At 44.4% G+C, this 27,183-nt stretch overlaps 1 protein-coding gene across 1 annotated transcript in view; it reads right to left on the bottom strand.

Annotated features, from left to right (window-relative positions):
• Positions 1 to 11,855, bottom strand: part of ST3GAL5 (ST3 beta-galactoside alpha-2,3-sialyltransferase 5) — a 49,517-nt gene extending 37,662 nt beyond the window's left edge. The window contains exon 1 of the mRNA XM_054029552.1: positions 11,320 to 11,855. Within this exon, the coding sequence (XP_053885527.1) occupies positions 11,320 to 11,362 (43 nt within the window). The 5' untranslated portion in view covers positions 11,363 to 11,855. The remainder of the gene's footprint in view (positions 1 to 11,319) is intronic.
• Between the last annotated feature and the right edge of the window lie 15,328 nt (positions 11,856 to 27,183).

Genomic DNA, 27,183 nt, shown 5'->3' with positions numbered 1-27,183 from the left:
GAAGCTGGGAACGGACAACAGGGAACGGATCACTCAATAAATTGCCCTGTTCTGTTCACTCTGAGGCATTTAGCACTGGCCACTGTCAGAAGACAGGATATTGGACTAGATGGACCTTTGTTCTGATGCAGTATGCCATTTTTATGTTCTTAACTATACTAGCAGTAGCAAGGTGAGAGTGTTAGTATAAATAAGCCTCCAGGCAGCTCGGGGCATTCAAAGCACTATGACATCTAACACTGTTCAGAGCCTGTCTACCTGGCAGTGCTTAGAATGCCAGCAGCCTCCTGGAGTCTCTTCTACAAGTAGTGCACTGTTGTTACCACCAGTGAAGCTGAACCAGTGATGGGAGTTTTTAAAGAAGTGAGCCTAGGTTAGACAAGGCTAAATCTCCATTTGAGCTTGCAGGAGAGGAGCAGTTTAGAAGCAGCTTCAATGTTTTCCCTCATCATGGCATGGACGGTAACGATCAGCGGACACATACACAGAATTCTTAACACCATGTTTATACTGACCCCCACAAAAATAAATAAATCAGGTGCATAGTCATCACCAATGATAGCAACAGTGGAAGCTGTGGGCAGGACACTGGCCCTCGTTGGTTAGAGGACACAGTAATAAAAATGCCTGCACCCTCTTTACACTACAATGTCCACTCTTACTACTACCAGTGAAAAATTATGGTTCTGATTTTTTTTTTTTTTTCTGTAGACACAGCCATGGTGGTAGTAATTGTAACACAGATACTAATTTTGCTAGTACAAACAGGTAACCATTCTTGTCTAGCAACAGAACAGCATGGTATTGAATCTTTAATTATACAAGGTGATCTCTCTCCACTTCTCATAGTGACGAACTATTGCACTGCCTTCACATGAGTTACAAAGGACAGATTTTGAAAGTTAGGGCTGGTCTACACTGGGGGGGGGGGGGGGGAGGAGAATGAGCTATGATACGCAACTTCAGCTACGCGAATAGCGTAGCTGAAGTCATTTGCATAGCTGAAGTCGAAGTATCTTAGATCGAATTACCTGGGGTCCACATGGCGCGGGATCGATGGCCACGGCTCCCCCGTCGACTGCGCTACCGCCGCTCGCTCGGGTGGAGTTCCGGAGTCGACAGTGAGCACGTTCGGGGATCGATATATCGCGTCTTAACGAGATGCAATATATCGATCCCAGATAAATCGATTGCTACCCGCCGATATGGCGGGTAGTGAAGACGTACCCTTAGACAAATGTCCAAAGTTGTTAACACTCTGAGGCTCCCTGCTGAACTGCAAACTCTACAGAGAGTAATTGTGGCAGCTCTGACTGTGTAATATGAATAGCATGGGGATAAAAGAGGGCCCGCCAAAACCTACTATGCTCAGAATCAACCATTCAAACTCTCCTATCCATCAGTTCGACTGTTATAATTAAAAAAAAACAACAACAACAAAAAACCAAAGTATCTATTTGAAGTACTCTCTGCTATTTAACATGCGCCTTCATCACTGAGGTTAGCCATTCTGAAAATGAGTTAACCTAACACACGGGAAGACTTAAGTTATAAAACTACACTACACTAACATAACACTGGCAGTAATGCCGAAAAAATAAGATGTGAGACTGTTCAATTCCTCAAAGGTCACACAATGAACTCATCATACAAAGCTTAAGCTGAATGGGGGTTCCCAAAGAGGATGGAGCTCAGCTATTCTCAGTGGTGGCAGATGATGGAACAAGAAGCAATGGTCTCAAGTTGCAGTGGGGAAGGTCTAGTTGGATATTAGGAAACACTATTTCACTAGGAGGATGGTGAAGCACTGGAATGGGTTTCCTAGGGAGGTGGTGGAATCTCCATCCTTAGAGGTTTTTAAGGCATGGCTTAACAAATGAATTAATGGAATGAATTAGTTGATGTGGTCCTGCTTTGAGCAGGAGACTGGACTAGATGACCTCCTGAGGTCTCTTCCAACCCTAATCTTCTATGATTCTAAAACAACAGAAGTGTTCAGGAAATTTTGGAAAGGCTGTGGAATTTCTTGCTCCAGAGTTTTTTTTGCATTCAACTCTGCAGACTTCCTCTGTTGGACCTTATCCCCTGAGCCCTGAACCCACCGAACCGAACTGAATTCCACCATATGAGGGTCATCCTATCCTCATTACCCTGCCTGCTTATTTATACCCAAGATTGCCTGTAACTCCTGTATGAGTGATGTACCCCCACTGCTTGTTGACTGTACCTTGTTTTCACCCACCGTATACCCCCCCCCATTGGGGATATTGCAGACTGTATGGGCTATGTGCTATCCATTATCAAAATACTAACATCCCCCTATACTCTGTATGTTACCCCCGATGACTAATAACTGACGTTTCAAACTCTCTGTATCATCTATTTTTAAACATTCTCTAATAAAATTTTAAACACCATGTGACTCTTGGATTGTTCATATTATTCAGCTGTTATTTTATGCATGTTTTATCACGTTCTTGGTGATTTAGCTTCCGTAATTAGATACCCCTACCTGCATCTACAACAGGGGTGGGCAAACTTTTTGGCCCGAGGGCCACATCTGGGTGGGGAAATTGTATGCATGGCCATGAATGTAGGGCTGGGGCAGGGGGTTGAGTTGCAGGAGGGAGTACAGGGTGCGGCAGAGAGCTCAGGGCAAGGGGTTGGGGTACGGGCTCCAGCCCACCGCCACTTACCTCAAGCGGCTCCAGGGTGGCAATGGCACGCAGCGGGGCTAAGGCAGGCTCCCTAACTGCCTTGCTCCCAGAAGTGGCCAGCATGTCCGGCAGTGGCTCCTTAGGGTGGGGTGGGTAAGGCGGCACCTCCACACACTGCCCTCACCAGTGGGTACCACCCCCGAAGCTCCCATTGGCCGCGGTTCCCCGTTCCCATTGGCCGCGGTTCCCCGTTCCCGCTGTTCCCCGTTCCCGGCCAATGGGAGCTGCAGGGGGCAGTGCCTGCAGGCAAGGGCAGCGCACAGAGCCCTCTGCCCTCCCTCTCCCCACCAGGGACTGCAGGAACGTGGTGCCAGCCTCTTCTGGGAGCGGTGCCGGGCCAGGGCAGGCAGGGAGCCTGCCTTAGCCCTGTTTCACCACAGAGCTGGCAATCCCGTGATCCGGATTGAAAGTCTGGATCTGGCCCATGGGCAGTAGTTTGCTCTCCCCGATCTACAACCTGGCCTGTACACAGTGTAGTTAAACTCAGATTCTTAGACTTTAAGGCCAGATGGGACCATCGTGTTCATCTAGTCCGACTTCTTGCACACTGCAGACCACAGAACCTCACCCACCCACTCCTGTAATAGACCCCAACCTCTGGCTGAGTCACTGAAGTCCTCAAATCATGATTTAAAGACATTTAAATCTGCAAGTGTCCCAGGCTCTATGCTGAAGAGGAAGGCAAAAAAAAAAAAAACAGGGTTTCTGACAATATGACCTGGGGAGGAAATTCCTTACCCACCCCAAAATATGGAGATCAGTTAACCTGAACATGTAGGCAAGATCCACCAGCCAGACACCTAGAAAAGAATTCTCTGTAGTAACTCAGAGCCCTACCTATCTAGTGTCCTATCACTGGCCATCGGAGATATTTGCTGCTAGCAGTCGTAGATCAGTTACATGCCATTGTAGGCAGTCTCATCATACCATCACCTCCATAAACTTATCCAACTCAGTCTTGAAGCCAGTTAGGTTTTTTGCCCCACTGCTCCCCTTGGAAGACTGTTCCAGAACTTCACTCCTCTGATGGTTAGAAACCTTTGTCTATTTCAAGCCTAAACTTGTTGATGGCCAGTTTATATCCATTTGTTCTTGTGTCCACTTTGGCACCCAACTTAAATAACTCCTCTCCCTCACTGGTATTTATCCCTTTGATGTATTTATCAAGAGCAATCATATCTCCCTTCAGCCTTCTTTTGGTTAGGCTAAACAAGCCAGTCCCTTACCCACCTTTCAATTCTCATATAAATCCCCATCTTCTCCAATTTAACTAATAATTTCCCATGTGGAACTGTATAAAATGCCTTACTGAAATCCAGGTACATCTATTTCCTTTGTCTAAAAAAATCAGTTATCTTCTCAAAGAAGCAGATCAGGTTCATCTGGCACACTCTACCTATTGAAAAACTATGCTGTATTTTATCCAAATTCCCGTATACCTCTATGTCCTTAACTACTTTCTCTTTCAAAATTTGCTCCAAGACCTTGCCTTGCATACAATTGAGGTCTTGGAACAAATTATTTGCAGGCCTGTAGTTTCCTGGATCACTTTTTTCCCCTTTCTTAAAAATAGGAACTATATTAGCAATTCTCTCATCATAGGGTATGTCCGCCAAATTTACAGATTCTTTAAAAATCCTTGCTATTGGGCTTGCAATTTCATGGGCCAGTTGCTCTAATATTCTTGGATGGAGATTATCTGGGGCCCCCCATTTAGTCCCATTAAGATGTTTGAGTTTGACTTCCACCTCAGATGTGGTAATTTTTACTTCCATATCTTCATTCCAATAGCCACCCTGCCACTACCCCTAAGTCCTACACTAGCTTTATTAAAAATTAAGGTAAGGTATTCATTTAGGTGTTGGGTCATGCCTAGATTATCCTTAATCTCCACCCTATCCTCAGTGCTTAGCAGTCCCACTTCTTTCCTTGTTTTCTTTTTATATAAATGGCTATAGAACCTTTAACTATTTGTTTTAATTTTCTTTGCAAGGTCCAACTCTGCTTGGCTTTTGGCAGTTCTCATGTTTCTCTACTCTTTCCGATTTCCAAAAGGTAGCTTTCCTTGCTGATCCTTCCCATCTTCCATTCCTTATAGGCTCTCTCTTAATAACCTCTTTTGAGATGCTTGCTCATCCAGTTTGGCCTGCAACGCTTCCCTAAGATTTTTTTTCCCCCTTGCTTGGGATGCAGGCTTCAGATAGTTGCAGTCCAGTCTACTTCCCTAACTAATTCCCTTAATTTTTTTAAGTTTGTCCTTTTGAAATCTAGTTGCAGATCTATTTTTGTTTAAGTGTGTGTTCCAGGTATCTCTTTGTTCTTTAACATTAGGCTTGGAAGGATTAGATTTTTATTGGAAACTTTTAGAACTGGGTGAACTGGTTTTAAATTGAGTTTGAATATTAGCATAGGCGATAAACCCAAAGCATGTGACCACATATAATGAAATCATGAGAAAGAAGAGTTGTTTGTGTTAAACTTGTAGTGATCCTTGAAATACCAGCATTATCTTATTTAAGGTTAAGCTGAGGTAATGGAAACAAAAAAAACATGGTTAACTGGATATCAGGTACAGTGTTCAGTCTTAAAACTCCCTCATCTGGCTTTGGCAAAGGTCCAATAACGAGCAGTGACATCACTTGTTTATTATAGTATATAAGCAGCAAGTTTTTCTAGGGGTTTCTTTGACAGAGCTTTTCCTTAACCCTTTGGAGTCATGCCATGATGGAAAGGTATCTCCTAGGCCTGTTCCTGTTGAGAGTAGCTGCCAATGTTTATAACTGTATTGTTGCTAGAATGTGGTATACACGTGCATATGTGCTTGTATTTGTATTTTGGATGTAACCAACACCAACTGACCTTTGGACAAATAAATGAATGCTTGTGTGGAAACTGAGTCATGGTAAACCTTAATAAACTTATTAGCGAAATTATTTCCAATATTTGGTAAATGTTGCTTTCACTGTACGCACACAAACCAATTAAAAATATTTCCATAGATGATCGTCCAGATTTACATATAGGCAAAGAAAGAAAAATGCTGCTGGAGAACTAGAGTTTGATTTAAAGATGGTTACTTTGTATATTTTGACATGTGATGTTGACAATTTTTGATTTAAATTATAAAGCTTTAACTTTCTAAATCTCAACATCTAGTCATTAAATAACTATTGTCTGACACCCCTCATAATTCTCCGCAACTGTGAAAATTTAATTTGATAAAAATTGAAGAAAATGCTTAAAACCCATAATTTTGCACAACTGTGAACATTTAAATGGATAAAAATAAAAAATGCTTAAAAATAAACACATTGCTATATTATCCATCAATATTACCAAAAAAAAATCAAATTGTGCCAAGCCTATTTTCATTATACGTGGCTATAAGTCTTGAAAAGTTCAAAGACACCAAGTAGTCAGAAGTCAGTACAAAAGTTGGGAGGGGAAGCAATGCAGTTCAAGGGCAGCAGCTGGGCTGCAATCCCAACCCTGGAAGTTACTCAGAGAGGTGAAGACACAATTCTTTTTTCCTCCTCCATTTCTTACCTACTACCCTTTCTTTTTGGTGTGTGAGCATCTCCATTTCCCAGTAAGTTTTCTATATGCCACTATCAGACTTTATTAAAAGAAACATATGAATATAACAACATAGAGCCTAAGTCAATAATACAGGAAAGAGAACACTAAGTGTAAAGTCTTCCTTTTTCCAAATGCACTGGTCCACTTTCTTTTTCAGAGGCAAGAAAGAATCATTTTATAAAAGAAAATAGTATGTTGGTGTATTTGGAAAAATCAAATCAATAAAAAATAAAAATAATTTGCAGAAAAGATGTCAAAAACGTTTAGAAAATGGAAATGCCACCTTTGATCATGATTAGGGATAATTAAATTCTGGTGTAGAAGTTTAAGCAACAGGAGGTGTTGAATCTGCAGGGCTTTTTGCATAAAGTTAAAAAAGAAGAAAAATAATATGTTCTATTTTGTAAAGTTCTGAGTGTATTCATTATTATCATCACACCTTAGGTTATACCAAAAAACTATTTCTGTGTAGTCAAGACCATAGGACACCTGTTACAGACACCTGTACACATGAATCACCTGTTGGGACACTCACCTTATTTGTTTAATAAAACATGCATCGATGACACCTAAGAAAGGGAATGCTTTTCTTTATCATCTCTATCACATTACACAAAATAAGAGCTTCACAAAGTTATAGAAGAGGTTCAGTACCATTTCTGATTGCTGGAACAGTACTGAACATGTATCCTCAACTACACTTTCAGCTAAACAACCATTCTCCTGACACCTGTTGCCTGTCGCATCTGTTATTTCTAGCGTAAAAGCCACAACAAACTTGCTTTCACTTCCAACTTACAACCACCACCAATGCCCACACTCAATTCTTCTAAATCCCATGGGAGAGACAACCTTCCTTAGACCTCAGATACATATTTTACCACCAGATTTTACTTAAATTATTATTATAAATTATTATAAAGAGTCTTACAGCATATTAGGTTGGTGTGAACGCTGTGCTTGAGTTAAACTATCCACAACAACACCCACAACCCAAAATGTTATTTGTAAACCAAATTTATTCAACTATGCCATAGACACCACATATAATTGGAGACCTAAGCCCAGGGCTAGTCTAAGTTTAGAGTATCATTATCAGAATTTAGCTCAAAATTTAAGTACATAAAATAAGTTTTTACAAAAGCTAAGACCATGAGAAACATTTCCATTATCTCTCTTTTTAAGTCCAACAGAGAGTATTTTAAACATAAATATTTCCTTGTAGTATCTGCAACCCAAACACTAAGTCTCAGCATGTAAGAGCCTGAAATTGAAGCCAATTAGTCCATGTTCACTGTCCAGAGAAAAATATAAATAAAAAACCCAAATGAATAGTTAATCAAATTAGATGTTTTAACTGTTCATTTTTATTAACCTAAATTTCCATTTGCAACACACAAATACATTTCTAACCTTTACAATATCTCTTTAAACATGGCAGAATAAAGAAGCACACACACATTTTGATCACCCTTACAACTTCTGAGTTGAAAAAACAGAAATAATCATCCAGGAAGGAAAAGGTTGTTTTCCCAAAAGAAATTCTTAAACATTTCTCCCCTATTCTCACAATTTTAAAGGTCCAAAGTAGCATTTTACAATTGTAAGTTAGAATGGCAAAATGGAGAAGATAAGCAGAATTACCATCTTCCTTAACAAGGCCAGCCTTAGGGAAGAAAATGGAGCCCCAGGGCAAACTTGTATTTTGGAGCCCTTTCTTTGAGTTTGAGTACAGCACCATGGGGCTCAGAGCACAAGGGCCAGCTCCTGGCCCTGGAGCCCGGCCAGGCTGAAGAGGGAGGAGTCCGGGGCTCCCCTGGCCATGCACCTGAAGACCTAGCAGGAGGAGAGTGGGTGTGCAGACACCACCCATACCCACAGGAAGGGAGGACCCAGGGGCTGGCCCAGTGGCTCTGCAGGGGCGAGCCCTGCTGCCTGTGTCTCCCCACCAGGCTGGCAGCTCAGGGCAGCATTTTCCACCCCCCTGCCTAGGGGCTCCAGCCCCGGGTTCACCCACACTCACCCTGCTCCAGAAGCCCAGGCCCGCCATCTTGCAGCACTCAGACAGCACTCCCCTGACTACAGCACCCTGGGTGGTTGCTCATGTCACAAGGCTTTGTAAGGCTGGCCCTGACTACTAAAGAGGGTCAAGGCCAGAGTCAGGGAAATGTGTTTTAATAGCAGAAGAAGCTATTTCTTTCCGCCTTGCCTCTTTACTGCTTCAAATTACAGCAGCAAAAATACACACAAACCACACACTCAAATGTAAATATATATGTTTCAGGGGAAACCCAAAACAACGTAAGCCAAAAAAAATTCTCTTCTCAACTCTGAGTTGGTAAGACAACTCCCACCTGTTCATGCTCTCTGTATGTGTGTATATATATCTCCTCAATATATGTTCCACTCTATATGCATCCGAAGAAGTGGGCAATAGTCCACGAAAGCTTATGCTCTAATGAATTTGTTAAGTCTCTAAGGTGCCACAAGTACTCCTGTTCTTTTTGCGGACACAGACTAACACGGCTGCTGCCCTGAAACCCAATGTAGAGCATCAGACCACACGACAAAGACAGAAATGATGCAACAGGATAGGATTTTATTTATTTTAAGGCAAAGCATGCAGCACAGACAATTATATAATCTACGTGTTCCACCCACCCACTCACTCCTGGTTGGCAACAACCCCAAATCAAGTTTGCTGCAGCTTCCACAATTTAAATGAGAAGCTCCTATTCAGTAGGATATGCCCCCAATACTGGTACTTTGGGGTTTTGTGGCCAGCACCTATGGCAGCCCCCTACTGCACCATCACCCATTCAACTGGGTGTGTTCCAGCTATGCAGCTTGGTCACTTACAATAGCAAAAATGGGGTTTAGAAGACCCCACAGCTAGTTCCAGCTTGTGTGATTGAATATAGCAGGTACCAGGGATGGTACAGCTGAGAACTTGATTTAAAGAGGTAAATTTACCCCATAAACAGGATTTTCCCTTCCTCTGAACCAAATAAACCACTTCTCACAAACTGCCCTCTCCAAAACCAAATACCCTGCAACCCATCCCTTCTAAGAACACTCCTCTTCTCCCCGTCTTACCAAGTACCCCAACACTACCCCATTTCCAAAATCTCCAAACCTTCATTATTAGCCACCAACATCAAAACTTCTTCAATAACCCTCTCTAGTCCTTCCCTAACCCAACAGACCCCACACAACACCTCCATAACCCCATACAAACCCGGTAACATCCCGTACAAACTCTCCAACCACCTCACAGCACCAAAACCTTCCCAACAAACTATGTAACGGGGGGGGGGGGGGGGGAGAGAATTTCAGCTGACCCAAAACTATTAGTGAATTTGTGTCAAATTCACCAAATTTTTTTTTTTTTTTTTGGTCAAAACTGCTTTGACATTACCAAAACATCATTTTTTTCAGGTTGGAGTAACAAAACAGCTGAAGGAAGGGGTGGGGGTGCCCCCTTTATAAAGTTTAGTGTACTCGCCTGGGACTGTAGGAGAGTACCCTACCCACTGGGCTGGATAGTCTGGGGGGGGGGGGGTCTCAATCTAGATAATTAATCAGTCATTGGAGCAGTGATTGGGTCTCCCACATACTGAGTGAATGCCCTAACCCCTGTGGAGCCATAGACTCATTCCCTTTCCCTGGCCCACTGTCATTATGAATAACTATGAATTGATAGTATGAATAACAATGAACAATTGGACCAGGGAAAGAGAATGAGAATGCCTTTATAGCCCAGAGGTGTAGGGCACTCACAGGAGATGGGAGATCCAAGTTCAATCCCTGATTTGAGGACTGTTTATTTAAACAGAATGAAACAGTTTCAACAGGAGAGAGACCCACACCAGAACATCCAGCCCAGTGGTTAGGGCACTCTCTGAATTTGGGTTGGCTACACTGCAGAGAGGACAGAATAGAACTTTCAGAGTAACAGCCGTGTTAGTCTGTATCCGCAAAAAGAAGAACAGGAGTACTTGTGGCACCTTAGAGACTAACAAATTTATTAGAGCATAAGCTTTCGTGGACTACAGCCCACTTCTTCGGATGCATATAGAATGGAACATATAATGAGGAGATATATATACACACATACAGAGAGCATAAACAGGTGGGAGTTGTCTTACCAACTCTGAGAGGCCAATTAATTAAGAGAGAAAAAAAAACAAAAAAAAAAACAAAAAAAATAGAATAGAACTTGGGTCTCCCACATCCCAAGTAATAAGGGGAGCACCACCAGCCACCACCGCAATCTCCCCCTCCCTGGTTTTGTGAGTACAGTCATCCCTTAAAAAAAAAAATGCCTGAAATCAAAACAAAAAAAATACGAGTTGGCTTGAAGAAAGTGTTTCATTGGACCCAACTAGAAATGTTTCCTGATTCTTTGTATATGCCCCAAAAAATTATAAAAATTTTGTTCTCAGTTCACCCCAAAACAAGATACTTTCAGACTTGCCAGAATACTGAAAAATCCATCCCTAACTGAATTCTGCCCATAACATTTCCTTACAAAGTTTCTGAACACCGCCCTCGCACCCACACCTGCCCAATACCCGCCTACAGACCCCATAACATCCCCTACAGACCTCCCACCACCCCAGAACCAACGTGCCCACAGCCTCCTACAGGCAACTAATACTCCCAGCCCACACTCCTGTAACCGCTCACAGAACCCCCCAAATACCCCCACCAACCCCCATAACGCCCTTCACACCCCCAAATATCCCCCACAAAACCACCCCATAACCCCAAGGCAACCAATACCCAGCCCCCACATAACCACCTACAGGCCCCCCCACGTACCCTAAAAACACCAGCCCAGCCCCCTACAAAAACTCTCCCCAGAACCCCCCCCCCGGGCAACCAATACACCCCACAGACCCCCAACAACCTCAACACACAGCCCCGCCCCCCATAACCCGCCACAGCCCCCCGCGACCTGCCCCACAGCTCATCCAGCCCCTGCAGGCCCCGCCCCCGTGGCCCCCTTCCCAGCCCCTACCTGCGCTGGGCTCCGCGCCGGCCTCGTCGCGTTTCCTCTGCATGGGGGGGAAGCGAAGCGAAGCGAAGCGCCCGGCAGCCCCGACTCCGCTCCGCTTCGCCCGCCCGCGGTTGTGCTGGGCTCCGCGGTAACCGGCTCGGGCAGCCGCTCGGCTGCGGACACGCGACACGTGGGGAGGCCCAGCCAATCGCGCCGCGCCGGCTCTGCCGCGGAGAAGGGGAGGGGGCCGTGGGTCGGGGGAGAAAAGGGGAGGGGGGAAGGGACTCAGGACAGTAGACCCCTGAGGCGCTCTTCCCCTGAGACATGGGGTGGCCCCACCATCCGGGGCACGTCTCGTGGGGCGGAGGCAGGCGAGTGGCCTCTCCCGGCAAAGGAGTCGGAACCCCCCGGCGTCCCTGCGCCGGTGGGACGCCCGCAAAACAGCTGCGCAACCCTCCAGCCTTTGCACTGAAGGACACCTCGGGATACGTCTACACTACAGAGCCCCCTTGTAGAGGCGGCGATCGCCAGCGGGAGTTCTGCTGGTGTGGACGCAACCTCCCCCTGTGACGCTAGCGGTGCAGACAGAAGCACTCTTCTGTGGGCATTGTTGCATCCAGACCGAGGGGTTTGTTGGTCTCGCTGGGTTGATGGTGAGTGCAGTTTTTTCAACCCTCCTGGCTGACATGACTATGCCCGTGTCAGGTTTTAAGTAGGGTGACCAGACCGCAAATATGAAAAATCGGGACAGGGGGTGGAGGGTAATAGGTACCTATATAAGAAAAAGACCCAAAAATCGGGACTGTCCCTATAAAATCGGGACATCTGGTCACCCTAGGTTTTAAGTGTACAGTAGACCCGTCTTCAGCATTCATTAGTGGTAATACAGTACTTGTCTTCTCCCTGCAGAGGACTGTGATGCACAGGCAGAGCTTGATTCTCCATAGCCTTTGAACCTGGAGCGCAGTTACTGTATTTATGTCTGTGCACACAGTATTGTCAGCCTCGGGTGTTCAAAAATCATGGCAGGTTCCGGGGGGGAAACGGGGACATGAGCTTGGCTTAAAAATCATAACTTTTTTTTAGAAATATTACATGTTTGGCTCTTTTCCTTTCCAGTTTTTAAGTCTTTAGTTTATATTTGGTTCATGTTTCCAAGAGACAGGGAAGCGTTAGTACCATTATACAAGGCACTGGTGAGACTGCCTCTGGAATAGTGTGTGCAATTCTGGACTCCCATGTTTTAGAAAGATGAATTCAAACTGGAACAGGTGCAGAGAAAGGCTACTAGGATGACCCGAGAAATGGAAAACCTATCTTATGAGCGGATTCTCAAAGAGCTTGGCTTGTTTAGCCTAACCAAAAGAAGGCTGAAGGGAGATATGATTGCTCTCTATAAATATATCAGACAGATAAATTCCAGCAAGGGAGAGGAGTTATTTGAGTGCCAAAGTGGGCACAAGAACAAATGGATATAAAGTTTAGACTTGAAATTAGACGAAGGTTTCTAACCATCAGAGGAGTGAAGTTCTGGCACGGCTTTCTAAGGGGAGCAGTGGGGGCAAAAAAACCTAACTGGCTTCAAGACTGCCCTTAATAAGTTTATGGAGGAGATGATATGATGAGGCGCTAGATAGATAGGGCTCTGAGTTACTACAGAGAATCCTTTCATAGGTGTCTGGCTGGGTGGGTCTTGCCACATGCTATGGATCTAACTCAGGGGTAGTCAATAGGAGGCCCACGGACCAAATCCAGACCACCTGATAATATTTGGGGTTGTTAAGGAATTTTCTCTCAGATCAGATTGGTAGAGACCTTTGGGGGGTTTCGTCTTGCTCTGCAGCATGGGGCATGGGTCACTTGCAGGTTTAAAGCAGTGTAAATGGTGGATTCTCTGTAACTTGAAGTCTTTAAATCATGATTTGAGGACTTCAGTAACTCAGCCAGAGGTTAAGGGTCTATTACAGGAGTGGGTGGGTGAGGCTCTGTGGTCTGCAATGTGCAAGAGGTCAGATTAGATCAGCGGTTCTCAAACGTCATTGCACCGCAACCTCCTTTTAACAACAACAAATCACTACATGACCCCAGGAGGCAGGACCAAAGTTTCAGCCCACCTGTGCACTGCCACCCTGGGTGGGGGACCAAAGCTCAAGCCTCACCCCCCGCATGCAGAGGCTGGCAGGGACAAAGCCAAATCCCAGGGCCTCAGCCCCAGGCTGTAACCTAAGCCCCGCCACCCAGGGCTGAAGCCCTTGGCTTGGCTTCAGCCCCGGGCCCAGCAAGTCTAACACCAGCCCTGGTGACCCCATTAAAATGGGATCGCGACCCACCTTGGGGTCCCGACCCACAGTTTGAGAACCCCTGGACTAGATGATCATGATGGTCCCTTCTGACCTTAAAATCTATGAGTCTAAGCTTTTCTCTGCAGCGGTGAGAGCTAGAAATGTAATAATTTAATGAAAGCAGCGATTCTCAAGCAGTTTTCTGAATTCAGCAACTGTGGCTGTCAAGGCTGTATCCCCACTTTGAACTTTAGGGTACAGATGTGGGGGCCTGCATGAAGACTTCTAAGCTTAACTACCAGCTTAGTTCTGGTCCACTGACACCATCCCAAAGCTAATTCCCTTCCCTGGGTAGTCTTGAGAGACCTTCACCAATTCCCTGGTGAATACAGATCCAAACCCCTTGGATCTAAAAACAAGGAAAAATCAATCAGGTTCGTAAAAAGAAGGCTTTTAATTAAAGAAAAAGGTAAACATCATCTCTGTAAAATCAGTATGGAAAATAACTTTACAGGGTAATCAAACTTAGAGCTCAGAGGACCCCCCTCTAGTCTTAGGTTCAAAGTACAGCAAACAAAGATAAACACTCTAGTAAAAGGTACATTTACGAGTTGAGAAAACAAAGTAAAACTAAGACGCCTTGCCTGGCTATTTACTTACAAGTTTGAAATAGGAGAGACTTGTTTAGAAAGATGTGGAGAACGTGGATTGATGTCTGGTCCCTATCAGTCCCAAGAGCGAACGAACTCCCAAACAAAGAGCACAAACAAAAACCTTTCCTCCCCACCCCCCAAGATTTGAAAGTATCTTGTCCCCTTATTAGTCCTTTAGGTCAGATGCCAGCCAGGTTACCTGAGCTTCTTAACCCTTTACAGGGAAAAGGATTTTGGAGTCTCTGGCCAGGAGGGATTTTATAGTAGTGTACACAGGAGAGCTGTTACCCTTCCCTTTATAGTTATGACAGTGGCTTATAGAATAACTCCAAATATTAGACTTGTAAAAAGACTGTGCAAGAGTTGGCAGCATTGGCACAGTAGGTGTAGAATGTCACCCTTCTGATTTGGTAGCAGTTTGCACAGGTGCAAATGACTGCAAGTGGCAAGGGAGTGAAAATTAGGCCCATGGACAAATCAGTAAATTGCACTGGGAGATAGAGAAAGAGCATGAATAACAAGCAACTTGACCCATGAGCAGGTCATGCTGAACACATGGGAGCAGAGAGCCCACATATCAGCTATGGGAGAGAGCAGATTAAACAACAAAACCAATTAGATTGCTCCAGATCTTGCTAAGTTTTTTTATATATAGTGCCTATCACTATGGTAGCTAAGCACTGATTTATAAATAGAAATCATATTCTATCATAACTGATTAATGCAAACAGTAAAAATAATTCCAGACATAGGCAGCTCCTAACCAAGTATAGAGCTTGTAACCAGCACTAGGAACTGCATGCACTATAATAACCATGACAAGGGATCTGGTTACAATAAACTTCCTCCCAGATATATTTAAAACATGGTTCTTTCTTTTAATGTAGATGGGACCGAACTATTTTCAAACTATTCCCTGAAAGTTGCCTGGACAGAAGCGGGTTAGTAGCATGGTTCAAACATTATTAGGTCCTATCTACAAGGCAGAACCACTTTTTTACTGTCTCAGGAAATGGTGTTTTAATGCCATTGACATGGTTGCTAAGCATGCAGGAAAAGCAATAGAGTATGAGATCGATCACACACACACACCCTTTGGTCTAGTATCCTATCTCTGAGGGAACAATAGATACTTCAGAGGAAGGTGTAAAAACCCTTGAATATACCCTGGAATGTACAATCATACACTAACATGAATATAAAGAACGTTGTTTTATAACCACAAGCAGTTACTGATTAGTTTATGTCCTGAAGCATGAGGGTTTATATCCCTTATAGGTTTTTATCTTTTCTTATGTAATTGTAGCTATACTCTTATTATCCATCTAAATGTCTAATCCATTTTTTTAAATGTTACTAAGATATTTCCCTTAATAGAATTGTAGAAATAGAGGGCTGTAAGGAACCTCAAGAGGTCATATAGTCCAGCCATCTGCACTGAGGCAGGACCAAGTATGCCTAGACCATCCCTGACATGTGTTTGTCTAACCCGTCCTTAAAAATCATCAGTGATGGGAATTCCACAATCTTCTTGGCAAGTCTATTCATTGCTTAACGATCGATATAGTTAGAAAGTTTTTCCTAATAGCTAACCTAAATCTCCCTTGCTGCAGATTAAACTGTTTACTCTAGGAATTATTTTGGAGAAGTTCTATGTCCTGTGTTTTACAGGAGGTCAGACTAGATCAGGGTTGGCAACCTATGGCATGCGTGCCAAAGATGGCACGCAAGCCGATTTTGAGTGGCATGCTGCTGCCTGCTGCGGTCCCAGCCCCCAGTCCCACTCAGCCGCACCGCTCTCCCCTGTGGGGGGCAGGAGGCAGAAGCTTGGTCCTGCAGCAGCCAAGCTTCCTCCCTTCCCCGCTTCTTCCCACAACTTGCTGCTTTCCTGCCTCTCCTCCTCCCCTTCCCTGCGCTGATCAGCTGATGGCCCTTGCGAGGGGGAGGGGGAGAAGTGGCAGTGTGCTCACTGCTCGGTAGAGGAGGCAGAGGAGAGGTAGGGATGGGGCCTGGGAGAAGGGGGTGGAACAGGCATATCCCTTCCAGTCCCCTGCCATGAGCCGCTCAGGGCAGGGGGCTGGGAGCACCTCCACAAGCCGAGCACCCTAGCCCTCTGCCCTGACCCCTGAACCTCCCCACACACAGCCTTCGGCCCTGCACCCCCACAACCCATCCCTCTGCCCTGACCCCCCCCCCCAGGTCTGGGGTCCCAGCTGACAGCCCCTTGCCAGCCAGCATCCCTGCCGCAGGCCCCGCTCAGCCTGCTGCCGGCCTAGGTGAACAGAGCCCCAAGCTGGCAGCGGGCTGAGCAGGCTGGTGGCGTAAGATCAGCATTTTAATTTAATTTTAAATTAAGCTTCTTAAACATTTTGAAAACCTTGTTTCTTTACAGACAACAATAGTTTAGTTATATAAATATAGACTTCTAGAGAGAGACCTTCTTAAAAACGTTTAAATGTATTACTGGCACGCGAAACCTTAAATTAAAGTGAATAAATGAAGACTTGGCACACCACTTCTGAAAGGTTGCCGATCCCTGGACTAGATGGTCATAATGGTCTCTTCTGGCCTTGGGATCTATGAATATATACATGGCTTCTCGTCCTACTTTCAGTGGGCATGGAGAACAGTTGATCACAATCCTTTATAAAACAGCCCTTCACATATCTAAAGACTTATCAGATCCCCCCTCAGTCTTCTTTTCTCAATTAAACATGCCCAGGTTTTTTAATCTTTCCTCAGAGATCAGGTTTTCTAAACCTTTTATCATTTTTGTTGTTCTCCTCTGAACTCTGTTCAGTTTGTCCACATTTTTCTTAAAGTGTGGTGCCCAAAACTGGACACAATCCTCCAGCTGAGGTCTCATCAGTGCTAAGTAAAATGAGACAGTTACCTCCCGTGTCTTACATACGACACTCATGTTAATACATCCCAGAATGATATTAGAGTTTTTAGTAACTGCTTCACATTGTTGACTCATATACGATTTCCATTCCTTTTCAGCAGTACTACCATCTAACTCACTATTATCTATTTTGAAGGTGTGCACTTGAGTTATTCTTCCTAACGTGTAATACTTGTGCTTGTCTTTATTGAATTTCATCTTGATTTCAGACCAATTCCAACTTGGAGTCATCCACAAATTTTATAAGCATACTTGCCACTCCATTATCCAAATCATTAATGAAAATATTGAATAGTATCGGACTCAGGAGAGACCCCTGCGGGATCACAGTATATACATCTCCCCAGTTTGACCATAAACCATTGATAACTACTCTTTGAGTATAATCTTTCAACCAGTTGTGCACCCACCTAATGATAATTTCATCTAGACCACATTTCTCTAGTTTGCTTATGAGAACATCATGTGGGACTTTTGTCAAAAAACATGCTAAAATCAAGATATCCTGTCAAAGAAGGAAATTAGTTTGGTTTGGCATGATTTGTGCTTCACAAATCCATGTTGGCTCTTACTTATCATCCTATTATCCTCTATGTGCTTACCAATTGATTGTTTAATAAGTTGTTGTTGTATCTTTCCAGGTATTGAAGTTAGACTGACTGATGTATGATTCCCAAGGTCGTCTTTTTTCCTCTTTTTAAAGACAGGTCCTATATTTGCCCTTTTCCGGTCCTCTGAGACCCCACCCATCCTCCATGAGTTCTCAAAGATAATAGTTAACAGTTCTGAGATTGCTTCAGCTAATGCTTTAAGTACCCTAGGGTGAATTTCATCAGGCCCTGCTGACTTGAATACATCTAATTTATCTACAATCTGCTTTAACCTACCCTTTCCCTATTTTGGCTTGCATACCTTCCTCCTTGTTGTTAAGATTAATTGCGTAAATTATGGTCACAATTTATCTTTTCGGTGAAGACTGAAGCAAAATAGGCATTAAACACTTCAGGTCTAGTCTACACTACAAAATTAGGTCGATGTAAGTCACCTTGTGTCAACCTATTTGTGCTTCTCTACACTCAAATTTGTCTCCGGCCGACATAAGCACTCCATTACAGTAGTGTAGTAAAACCAGCTCCCTGAATGATGTTGTGGGGAAATAGAGCAGGGGGGCCTTCTTTTTGATAGTCAGAGCTTTGAATCTGTGGGCCCCGAAATAAACCCTCCAACAGAGATCTGTTATGCTGATGGCCTTTACACAGAGTAGGGCAGGCCTAAAGCCTGAGCTAGACTAGACTGCACAATTCCCTGCCAAACTCGGTCAAGGGTCATGACCAGAGGGTGGGGGGGGGCAAGGAGGGAAAGAATAAAAATAAAAAGCCCCAACAGCAGCATCACTAATTAAATATGTTCATGGCTGAGGAAATATAATAACCGCTTGTGTGAAGCAATAGGTAACTTTAGCTAGATGCAATTTCTTAACTCATGCAGCTTCTCCTTTGGGTGATCTGTGACCCACTCCGTGATTCCAGCTATCTGCAAAAATAGCCAATCATAGATCCTCTTTAGGCATCCCATGGAAACCCCCCCCCCAATCTTTAACCAAAAGACCCCGGAAAATAACATGTGTCTTGAGAAATGTACCCAAACTGGTGCCAAGTACCACCCCTGGGGAAAACCACCAAGCACCCCTCTACCCAAATAAACACCCAATTCTCGGAAAATAATGAGGAAGGTACCAGGGGAGAAGGGGGAGGGGGGACTGACCCCGACCCTACTTTCTTAACTCGCGGTTTGGGGGAGGAGCTGACCCCGACCCTACTTTCTTAACTCGCGGTTTGGGGGAGGAGCTGACCCCGACCCTACTTTCTTAACTCACGGTTTGGGGGAGGAGCTGACCCCAACCCCAGTTTCTTAACTCATGACGTATTGTTTGTACTTTGCTTGCGGTTTAATGAAATAAAAACCCACCTGCGAGCGGCCCTCGGGGTGTCAGTCTTCGGACTGCACCCCAGTGCACTGGTATGTATGTCAATAAACTGGCCTCAGGCTTGAGTCTTTGAACTAAAATCATTGCGTGGGTGTCTTTGACACAACAATGTGAAGCTATGGCCACCTAATGAGGTTGACACAGTGCCATTGTTAACACAGTGGGACCTGTATCGATCGTAACAGTTTTCCAGCAGCTGTCCCACAACGTCTCATTCTCTGTGACCGTCACCGCTCTGGTGACAATTGTGAACTCCACTGCTCATGGGTCACAGACTGGAAATCACCCTCCCACTCCTTAAAAACCCTCCCTGTATTTTTCAAATGCCTTTTCCTGATTGCCCAGCGTGGCAAGCACACCTAGCTGTGCTCCTTTGTTGTATGCAACTGACCAGCCGACTATGTCAGCTACAAGCGCTAGATGTACTCCTGCCTGGAGTATTGGATGTACTGGGTCTCCCGGCCCTGTGGGGAGAAGTAGATGTGCAAGATGGGGGACTTCAACTATCCAACTATACGTTGGGAAAATAACACAACGGGGCACAGACTATCCAACAAATTCTTGGACTGCATTGCAAACAACTTTTTATTTCAGAAGGTTGAAAAAGCTACTGGGGGGAAGCTGTTCTAGACTTGATTTTAACAAATAGGGAGGAACTCGTTGAGAATTTGAAAGTAGAAGGCAGCTTGGGTGAAAATGATGATGAAATCAGAGTTTGCAATTCTAAGGAAGGGTAGAAGGGAGAATGGGAAATTAGAGACAATGGATTTCAGGAAGGCGGATTTTGGTAAGCTCAGAGAGCTGATAGGTAAGGTCCCATGGGAATCAAGACTGAGGCTAGGTCTACACTACCCGCCTGAATCGGCGGGTAGAAATCGACCTCTCGGAGATCGACCGTTGGGACGCGACAATCGATCCCCGAATCGGCGCTCTTACTCCACCAGCGGAGGTGGGAGTAAGCGCCGCCGACAGAAAGCCGCAGAAGTCGATTTTGCCGCTGTCCTCACAGCGGGGTAAGTCGGCTGCGATACGTCGAATTCAGCTACGCTATTCACGTAGCTGAATTTCCGTATCTTAAATCGACTCCCCCCTGTAGTGTAGATGTACCCTGAGGGGAAAAACAACTGAGGAGAGTTGGCAGTTTTTCAAAAGGGACACTATTAAGGGCCCAAAAGCAAGCTATTCCGCTGGTTAGGAAAGATAGAAAATGTGGCAAAAGACCATCTTGGCTTAACCACGAGATCTTGCATGATCTAAAAAATAAAAAGGAGTCATATAAAAAATGGAAACTTGGACGGATTACAAAGGATGAATATAGGCAAACAACACAGGAATGCAGGGGCAAGATTAGAAAGGCAAAGGCACAAAATGAGCTCAAACTAGCTACGGGAATAAAGGGAAACGATGACTTTTTATCAATACATTAGAAGCAAGAGAAAGACCAAAGACAGGGTAGGCCCACTGCTTAGTGAAGAGGGAGAAACAGTAACAGGAAACTTGGAAATGGCAGAGATGCTTAATGACTTCTTTGTTTTGGTCTTCACCGAGAAGTCTGAAGGAATGCCTAACATAGTGAATGCTAATGGAAAGGGGGTAGGTTTAGCAGATAAAATAAAAAAAGAACAAGTTAAAAATTGCTTAGTTCCCTCGGCCCGGAAGCAGTAAGCTGCCGGGGAGAGGGGATCTGCCCGCCAACTGCGGAGCGCTCGGCCGCCAAGCTCTGAGCTGCCACAGGAGGCGGCCGCGGCGGCGATGTTGGGGCTGAGGGGAAGCGGCTGCTTCCTCTGAACCGCCCTAGCTACGCTACTGCTGCAGACCACTGTGGATACCTCGGAGGAGCCCAAGATAGAGAACCCTGTGGGAACAATGAGGAGGAGGAGGAAGAAGAAGAGGAGGAGGAGGGAAGAGATGTGGTAGGGGGCTTTAATCAGTTCATGCACCATGACCTGTTCGAGACTCCACCAGCGTCTAGCCAGTCCCACCAGGCAAGGACAGATGAGCACAGGGAAGGGGAAATGACCTCAGGTAAGTGTGTACAAAGGTGCCAACCCCGTGGGGGGTCCAGGGCTCAAGCAGCCATGGGAAAAAAATAGGGCTTGCTCAGCACCTACCAGCCACAATGGTTCCTGCTTGGGGCTTGCCGTCCAGCAGCTGGTCAGCGGCCTGGGGCTGACCATCAATCAGCTGTTCAGCAGGCGGTAGGCACTTGAGGGCGGTGAAGAGGGAGGAGCGGGTGAGGGAAAAGGCAGAGCGAGGGCAGGGCCTCAGGGGAAGTGGCAGAGCAGGGGCGGGAAGAGGCAGAGCGAGGGCAGGGCCTCAGGGGAAGGAGTCTCAGGGCAGAACAGGGATGGAGCACCCACAGGTAAAAATACAAGTCAGCACCTGTTGGTGTGTGCATGCATTTTTCCTTACTATGTTTAAATGTAAAGATGGAACCCAGCCCATCCCCAAGTTAACAAGACAAATGTATCAACTTTTCATTGTTTTACTCGTACAAGAAGAAATAGCTGTATGACAAACAGAGGTAGAGTTGGCATGTGCTTTTCTTTCCCCTGTTGGGTTAGGGCAGGGGGGATGGGACAGAGCATTCAGAGCAGTTTGCTTGTACACGTAGGGATGTCCCTTGTATCCTCCTGAGAGATCTTGATTAAACTTTCATGGAGATACTCTGCAATCCTTTACTGAAGGTTTCTAGGGACGGCTGCCTTATTTCTTCCTCCATGGTAAGACACTTTTCCATGTCACTACACAGTGAATTCAGTTGGCACCATTGCAGTAAACTTGTTAGCAGCATACAGACATAGGTGACTTTGGAATGCCAATAGCAGCTGTGCTCTCTGTGCCTTTGTTTACCTCAGGAGTGAGATATCAACTAAAACCACCACCACCTGTGGAAAATAGTGGCAATATTCAGTGCCATTGCCCTGTACTTGTACCCATGGAATATGGACTGAATTTTCATTGTTTCGCACAACCAAAATTCCTCCCTCACCCCTTGCAGGCCATATTCACCATGGCTGGGACTGGGGAGACGTGCTCTGCAGAGCTGCTCCAAAGCTGAAGTATCAATAAGAAAACTTTTAATAAGACATTCATGGAAATAAGGGAAGGAAGTTTTGAAACTTATCTTTTCCTTTCCATTGTGGCTGTAAATCCAGTGATACTTCTATCTTTTCTTATAAGCATCTGCTGCCATTGGGGTTTGAGGGTTGCCTCCTCCACACACTCAGAGTGCCTGACCCTGATGGGGAAGAGAAAGAAAAGGACTAGGGAGGAAATGGTCAGCAAGAACCTACAAGTCAGTGCTGCATCGGACTGCAAACAAAGAGTCGGGGGGGGGGGGCAATGTGGCAGATAGCGTGAAGAAGGAAAGAGTGGACAGGAGAAAGGGCCAGGAATTCCAGCATGAAAAGTACAGTGAGATGCACCAGGATATAATGGTAGCAAACCCAAATGCTGCAGACCTTGGTTGACCTACAGGTCCCAAAATCCCAGACTCCCTATCCTGTACAGTTGTTGGAGAACTCCATGGCAGCAGAACCCTCTGACTGTCAACATTCTGTGTGGCATCACAGACCATATCCTTACCCCTACCCACTTCACGCCAAGGGACAGCCAGGAAAACTACAGCTTCACATACACACACCTGTGAGAACCACAGTTGGCGTATGTGTAGACACAGACTAGTGACTGACTACACTGCCCTGAAATGGACAAAAATGTTTGCTGCCTTTCCAGTCTTACAGTTCCATTCCATTAATATAAGTAAAAAGTTTGTATTGGATTGCCTGTTGATTTTTGCATATATTTTTGCACTGCTTTTGACACTAAATTAATTTCTATATTTGGAGAATAAAGTTATCTTTATTAGTTCACAACACATTGCAAAATGCATAGTGGTACTTAAAGCTCACAGTATTGGTAAATGTACAGCAAACGCTGTATAACTCATAAGTTCAGGAAAATATACTTTTCATTTTTCTTTTTATTTCTTTGTAATCAATTGCGACTTTTATGCCTCATAGCTTTTAGGTGATTACAAGTAATCTTTCTGTAGTTAATACACTTGGTTTGTTGTTTTATATAAACCAGTGTGTGTTTAGCTTAAAGTATCTGGAACCTCCACTGGAGATAACGGAGTTTCTGCATATCATTTTCTATTAATGAAATGAGAGACTTTCTATGAGTTTGTATTGCACAGATGGAATGAGCTGGGCAGCACACGTTGCACGTTTCTGGGGGCAAGTCTGGGACTGAGAATTTGCTGGTGTCACTCTGCAACATAATTCAACAACGGCTGGCTAGACTCACTCATATCAGTGGTTCTCAAACTGTGGGTCAGTATGGGTCACATTTTAATGGGGTCACCAACGCTGGCATTAGATTGGCTGGGGCCAAGGCCAAGGCCTGAGCCTCACCACCCGGGGCCAAAGATCAAGCCCCAGCCACACCTCCCAGTGCTGAAGCTGAAGCCTGAGGGCTTCAGTCCTGGGTGGCGTGGCTCAGGTAACAGGCCCCCTGCCTGGGGTTGAAGCCCTTGGGCATTGGCTTTAATCCTCCTCCCTCCCTCTGCACCCAGGATGGCAGGGATTGGGCATGTTCAGGTTTTGGTCCCCCATCCTGGGGTCATGTAGTAATTTTTGTTGTCAGAAAGGGGTTGCGGTGCAATGAAGTTTGAGAACCCCGACTCGTCATTCAGCTAGGAGTTATTTTGCATGCTTGTGACTGTATGTGAACAGACCAGGAGTGGGTGCTCTCACAGGAAAGAAGGGTGAAAGGTACCCCAGGTTGAAGAGGACACAATTGTTCAGTTGTCCAGATTGTACTGTTGGGAATGTTACACCAACACACTTGGATGACAATGGTCCCCAATGTGGATTTTCCAACTCCAAAATGATTTCCCACTAACCAGTAGCAAGCCAGTGTTGCAAGCTTCCAGAATGTGATTGACACTTGCTTTTCCACTGTCAATGCTGCTTTCATTCTGGTGTCCCTCCACTGCCAGGCTGAGGTGAGCTCTGCACACAGATCCAGAAATGTGGATTTTCACATCCAAAAATTCTGCAGCCACTGCTCATCAACCCAAACCTTCGTTACAATGCAATCCCAACAGGCAATGCTCATTTCTGAAGCCCAGAATGGTCTCAACCATCTGCAGCTGCTCTGTGAATGTCACCAACAACCTGGGCTTGTTTTTCACTATGTTCCTCAGCAAACTGGCCTCAAAGAAATTGTCATGTTACCCATTGCTACAGTACTTCCTGCAGGTCTGCTAATACAGGAGGATCATAGCATCCTAACTTTCATGAGAATAGTGCAGATTTCTGTGGGCTCCATGCTTCTGTCAGAAATGGTGGACACCAAAAAGTGCCTCACAGATTTGTAGGATTTAAAGAAGAGGTGCAAACATTATGGAATATGGATGGTATTATGGGATGGAGAAAGTTGCATACTGAGAAGTTGATCCCGTAGCCCTCATAGATTCATGGGTAAATCATTTCTGTCCCACAAGACATTGCAAAAAATTCCCAAAAGGCATCACGCTGGGCAGCACTGCATGGCACACTGGGAAACCTACCTGTGATGCACTGCCCTTTGCATTGACATATATGTATATGTGGCACAGACACACGCAGCCAAATATGCACATGCACAAACAATGCAAAAACTTTGATGGCTGTATGCCATCATAACTTGCATCAAAGTTTGTAGTGTAGACATGACCTCAGCCTTTTTGATGTTGTCCATTATTAGCTCTCCTTCCTCGCTAAGTAGAGGACCTACACTTTCCTCGGTCTTTCTCTTGCTCCTAAGGTAGTTTATAGAACTTCTTATTGCCTTTTATGCCCTTTGATAGGTGTCATTCATTTTGTGCCCTTAGTCTTTCTGATTTTGTCTCTACCCGCTTGTACTATTCTTTTGTACTCATCCTCAGCAGTCAGTGTTTTCAATTTTTGTAGGATTCCTTTTTGATTTGCAGGTCATTAAAGAACTCCTGATGGAACCATATTGGCCTTTTACTATTTTTCCTATCTTTCTTTCACATTAGTGTAGTTTATTGTTGCACCTTTAATGTTGTCTCTTTAGAGAAACTGCACTCCTGAACTCCTTTTCCCCTTAGATTTTCTTCTCATAGGACCTTACCTACCAGCTCTCTGAGTTTGTTAAAGTCTGCTTTTTTGAAGTCCATTGTTCTTATTCTGGGGCTCTCACCTCCTTTCCTTTCCTTAGAATCATGAAATCTATCATTTCATGATTCACTGTCACCCAAATTGATTTCAGTCTTCAGATTTGCTACCAATTCCTCCTTATTCTTCAGAATCAAGTCTAAAATGGCTATTCCCCCAGTTACTGCCTCCACCTTTTGAAACAAAAAGTTGTCTCCAATACGTTCCAAGAACTTATTGGACATTTTGTGTTTTGTCATAACTTTTCCAATAGATGTCTGGGTAGCTAACTTTTCCTATTACTTGCAGATCTTGTGTTTTGGATATTTCTGTTATTTGTTTTAGAAATGCCTCATCCATCCAGAGATATTCAACTGATGTGTCTTTCCCCTCCTTCTGGACTTCAGGTCTAGTGTATACATTCTTGACATATAATGCAAGACCTCCACCTTTTTTTCCCCCTTCTTGTCCTTCCTGGACAAGCAATATCCCTCTATTCTAATATTCCAGTCATCAGATTTCTCCCACAAAGTCTCTGTGATGCCAATTAAGTCATAATTTAGCTTGTGTACTAATACTTCCAGTTCTTCCTGTTTAATCCCCATGCTCCTTACAACTAAGTAAAGGCAGCTAAGATGTTGAATAGAGTCCTCCACTGATTTCTCTCTTGTTCATATGACCCTATTGTAATTTTTCATTTTCTCCCCCAATATTTAGCCCTCTGTTAAGGTCAGCTTTTTTATACCTACCTCTGGGCTTTTATTATCTTGAGGCAGTGAGATCTACAGGATGACTGCATTGTTTGTGTGTTCTGCTGGCTCTAAATGTATTTGTTTTTTTAATTTATGGCAGGACCTCCTAGAACTTTGGACTAGCCCCCTCTTACTTTTTTGCATAAATCAAAAGAAAACAAATAGCGTAAAAAGTGTTTCCTTGTCCAATTTAAATGTGTTCACTTTTCACTTCACTGAGTAATCCTGTTCTGATTATAGTGTCTTAGACATGCAAGCTGGCAGGTACAAACTAATACCCGGATCCTCAAAGATATATAGGCTCCTGACTTTCAGCCTAAATACCTTTGAGGATCTGGATCTAAGACCCGGATTCTGCAAATACAAATGTGTAACTTTTACTCACATGACTAGTCCCATAAAGTCAATGGGCTTGCTCACATGTTTATGTAATTGCAGGATTGAGCCAAGACTGAAAGCAAAAACAGGTCAGGTTTTCAAGCAATGTAAAAAAAAGGGGGGGGGCAATTAAACAGAGAAGCATTATATTCTCCATTGTACAAAAGCAAGGTGATTACTGAGAAATACTGTCTCAAATGATCAGAAACAATAAAATATTGTAAGTTAAACAATGAAGAAGAAAAACTGCCCGTGTCTTTCAGAGCAATGAGAAAAACAGTAGCAATTTCAGGATACATTGCTGTTTGCCATCAGATTAAAAATGTGCTGTAAAGAGATTAAAATCTATTTTTCAACCGCTGCTCTATTTGTTATTCAAAATATGTTGTTACACCAGCTTTGACAGACTGGTATAATTTGTCATGTCTATAAAGTTATTTGAATATGGGCACCGGCTGTAGAGTTGACACCACTGCGCTGCTCTGAGTCCCAACTCTGTCTTGGCTGAGCTGTTGAAGGTAATGTGGAAACACTGGACATTGGTCTGGGGTGTAACAAAGCAAGCTGAAAGTCTGAAGTTCTTACAAAAGTTGTTGCATTACTCAAATACGTAACCTATTTTGCTATGGCATGGAGAATAGTTAGATTCAAATTAAGCATCCTAACTGGATAGTTCCTGCAATCTGGGCTGGGGGTTATGGAGTTAGGACCATATTTTCAAAGGTATTTAGGTGCTTAAAGATGCAAATAGGTGCCTGGTG

The sequence above is a fragment of the Malaclemys terrapin genome, chromosome 5, assembly GCF_027887155.1.
Source record: "Malaclemys terrapin pileata isolate rMalTer1 chromosome 5, rMalTer1.hap1, whole genome shotgun sequence".
NCBI classification, from domain to species: Eukaryota; Metazoa; Chordata; order Testudines; family Emydidae; genus Malaclemys; species Malaclemys terrapin.
This window is presented reverse-complemented; position numbering and strand designations above follow the sequence as displayed.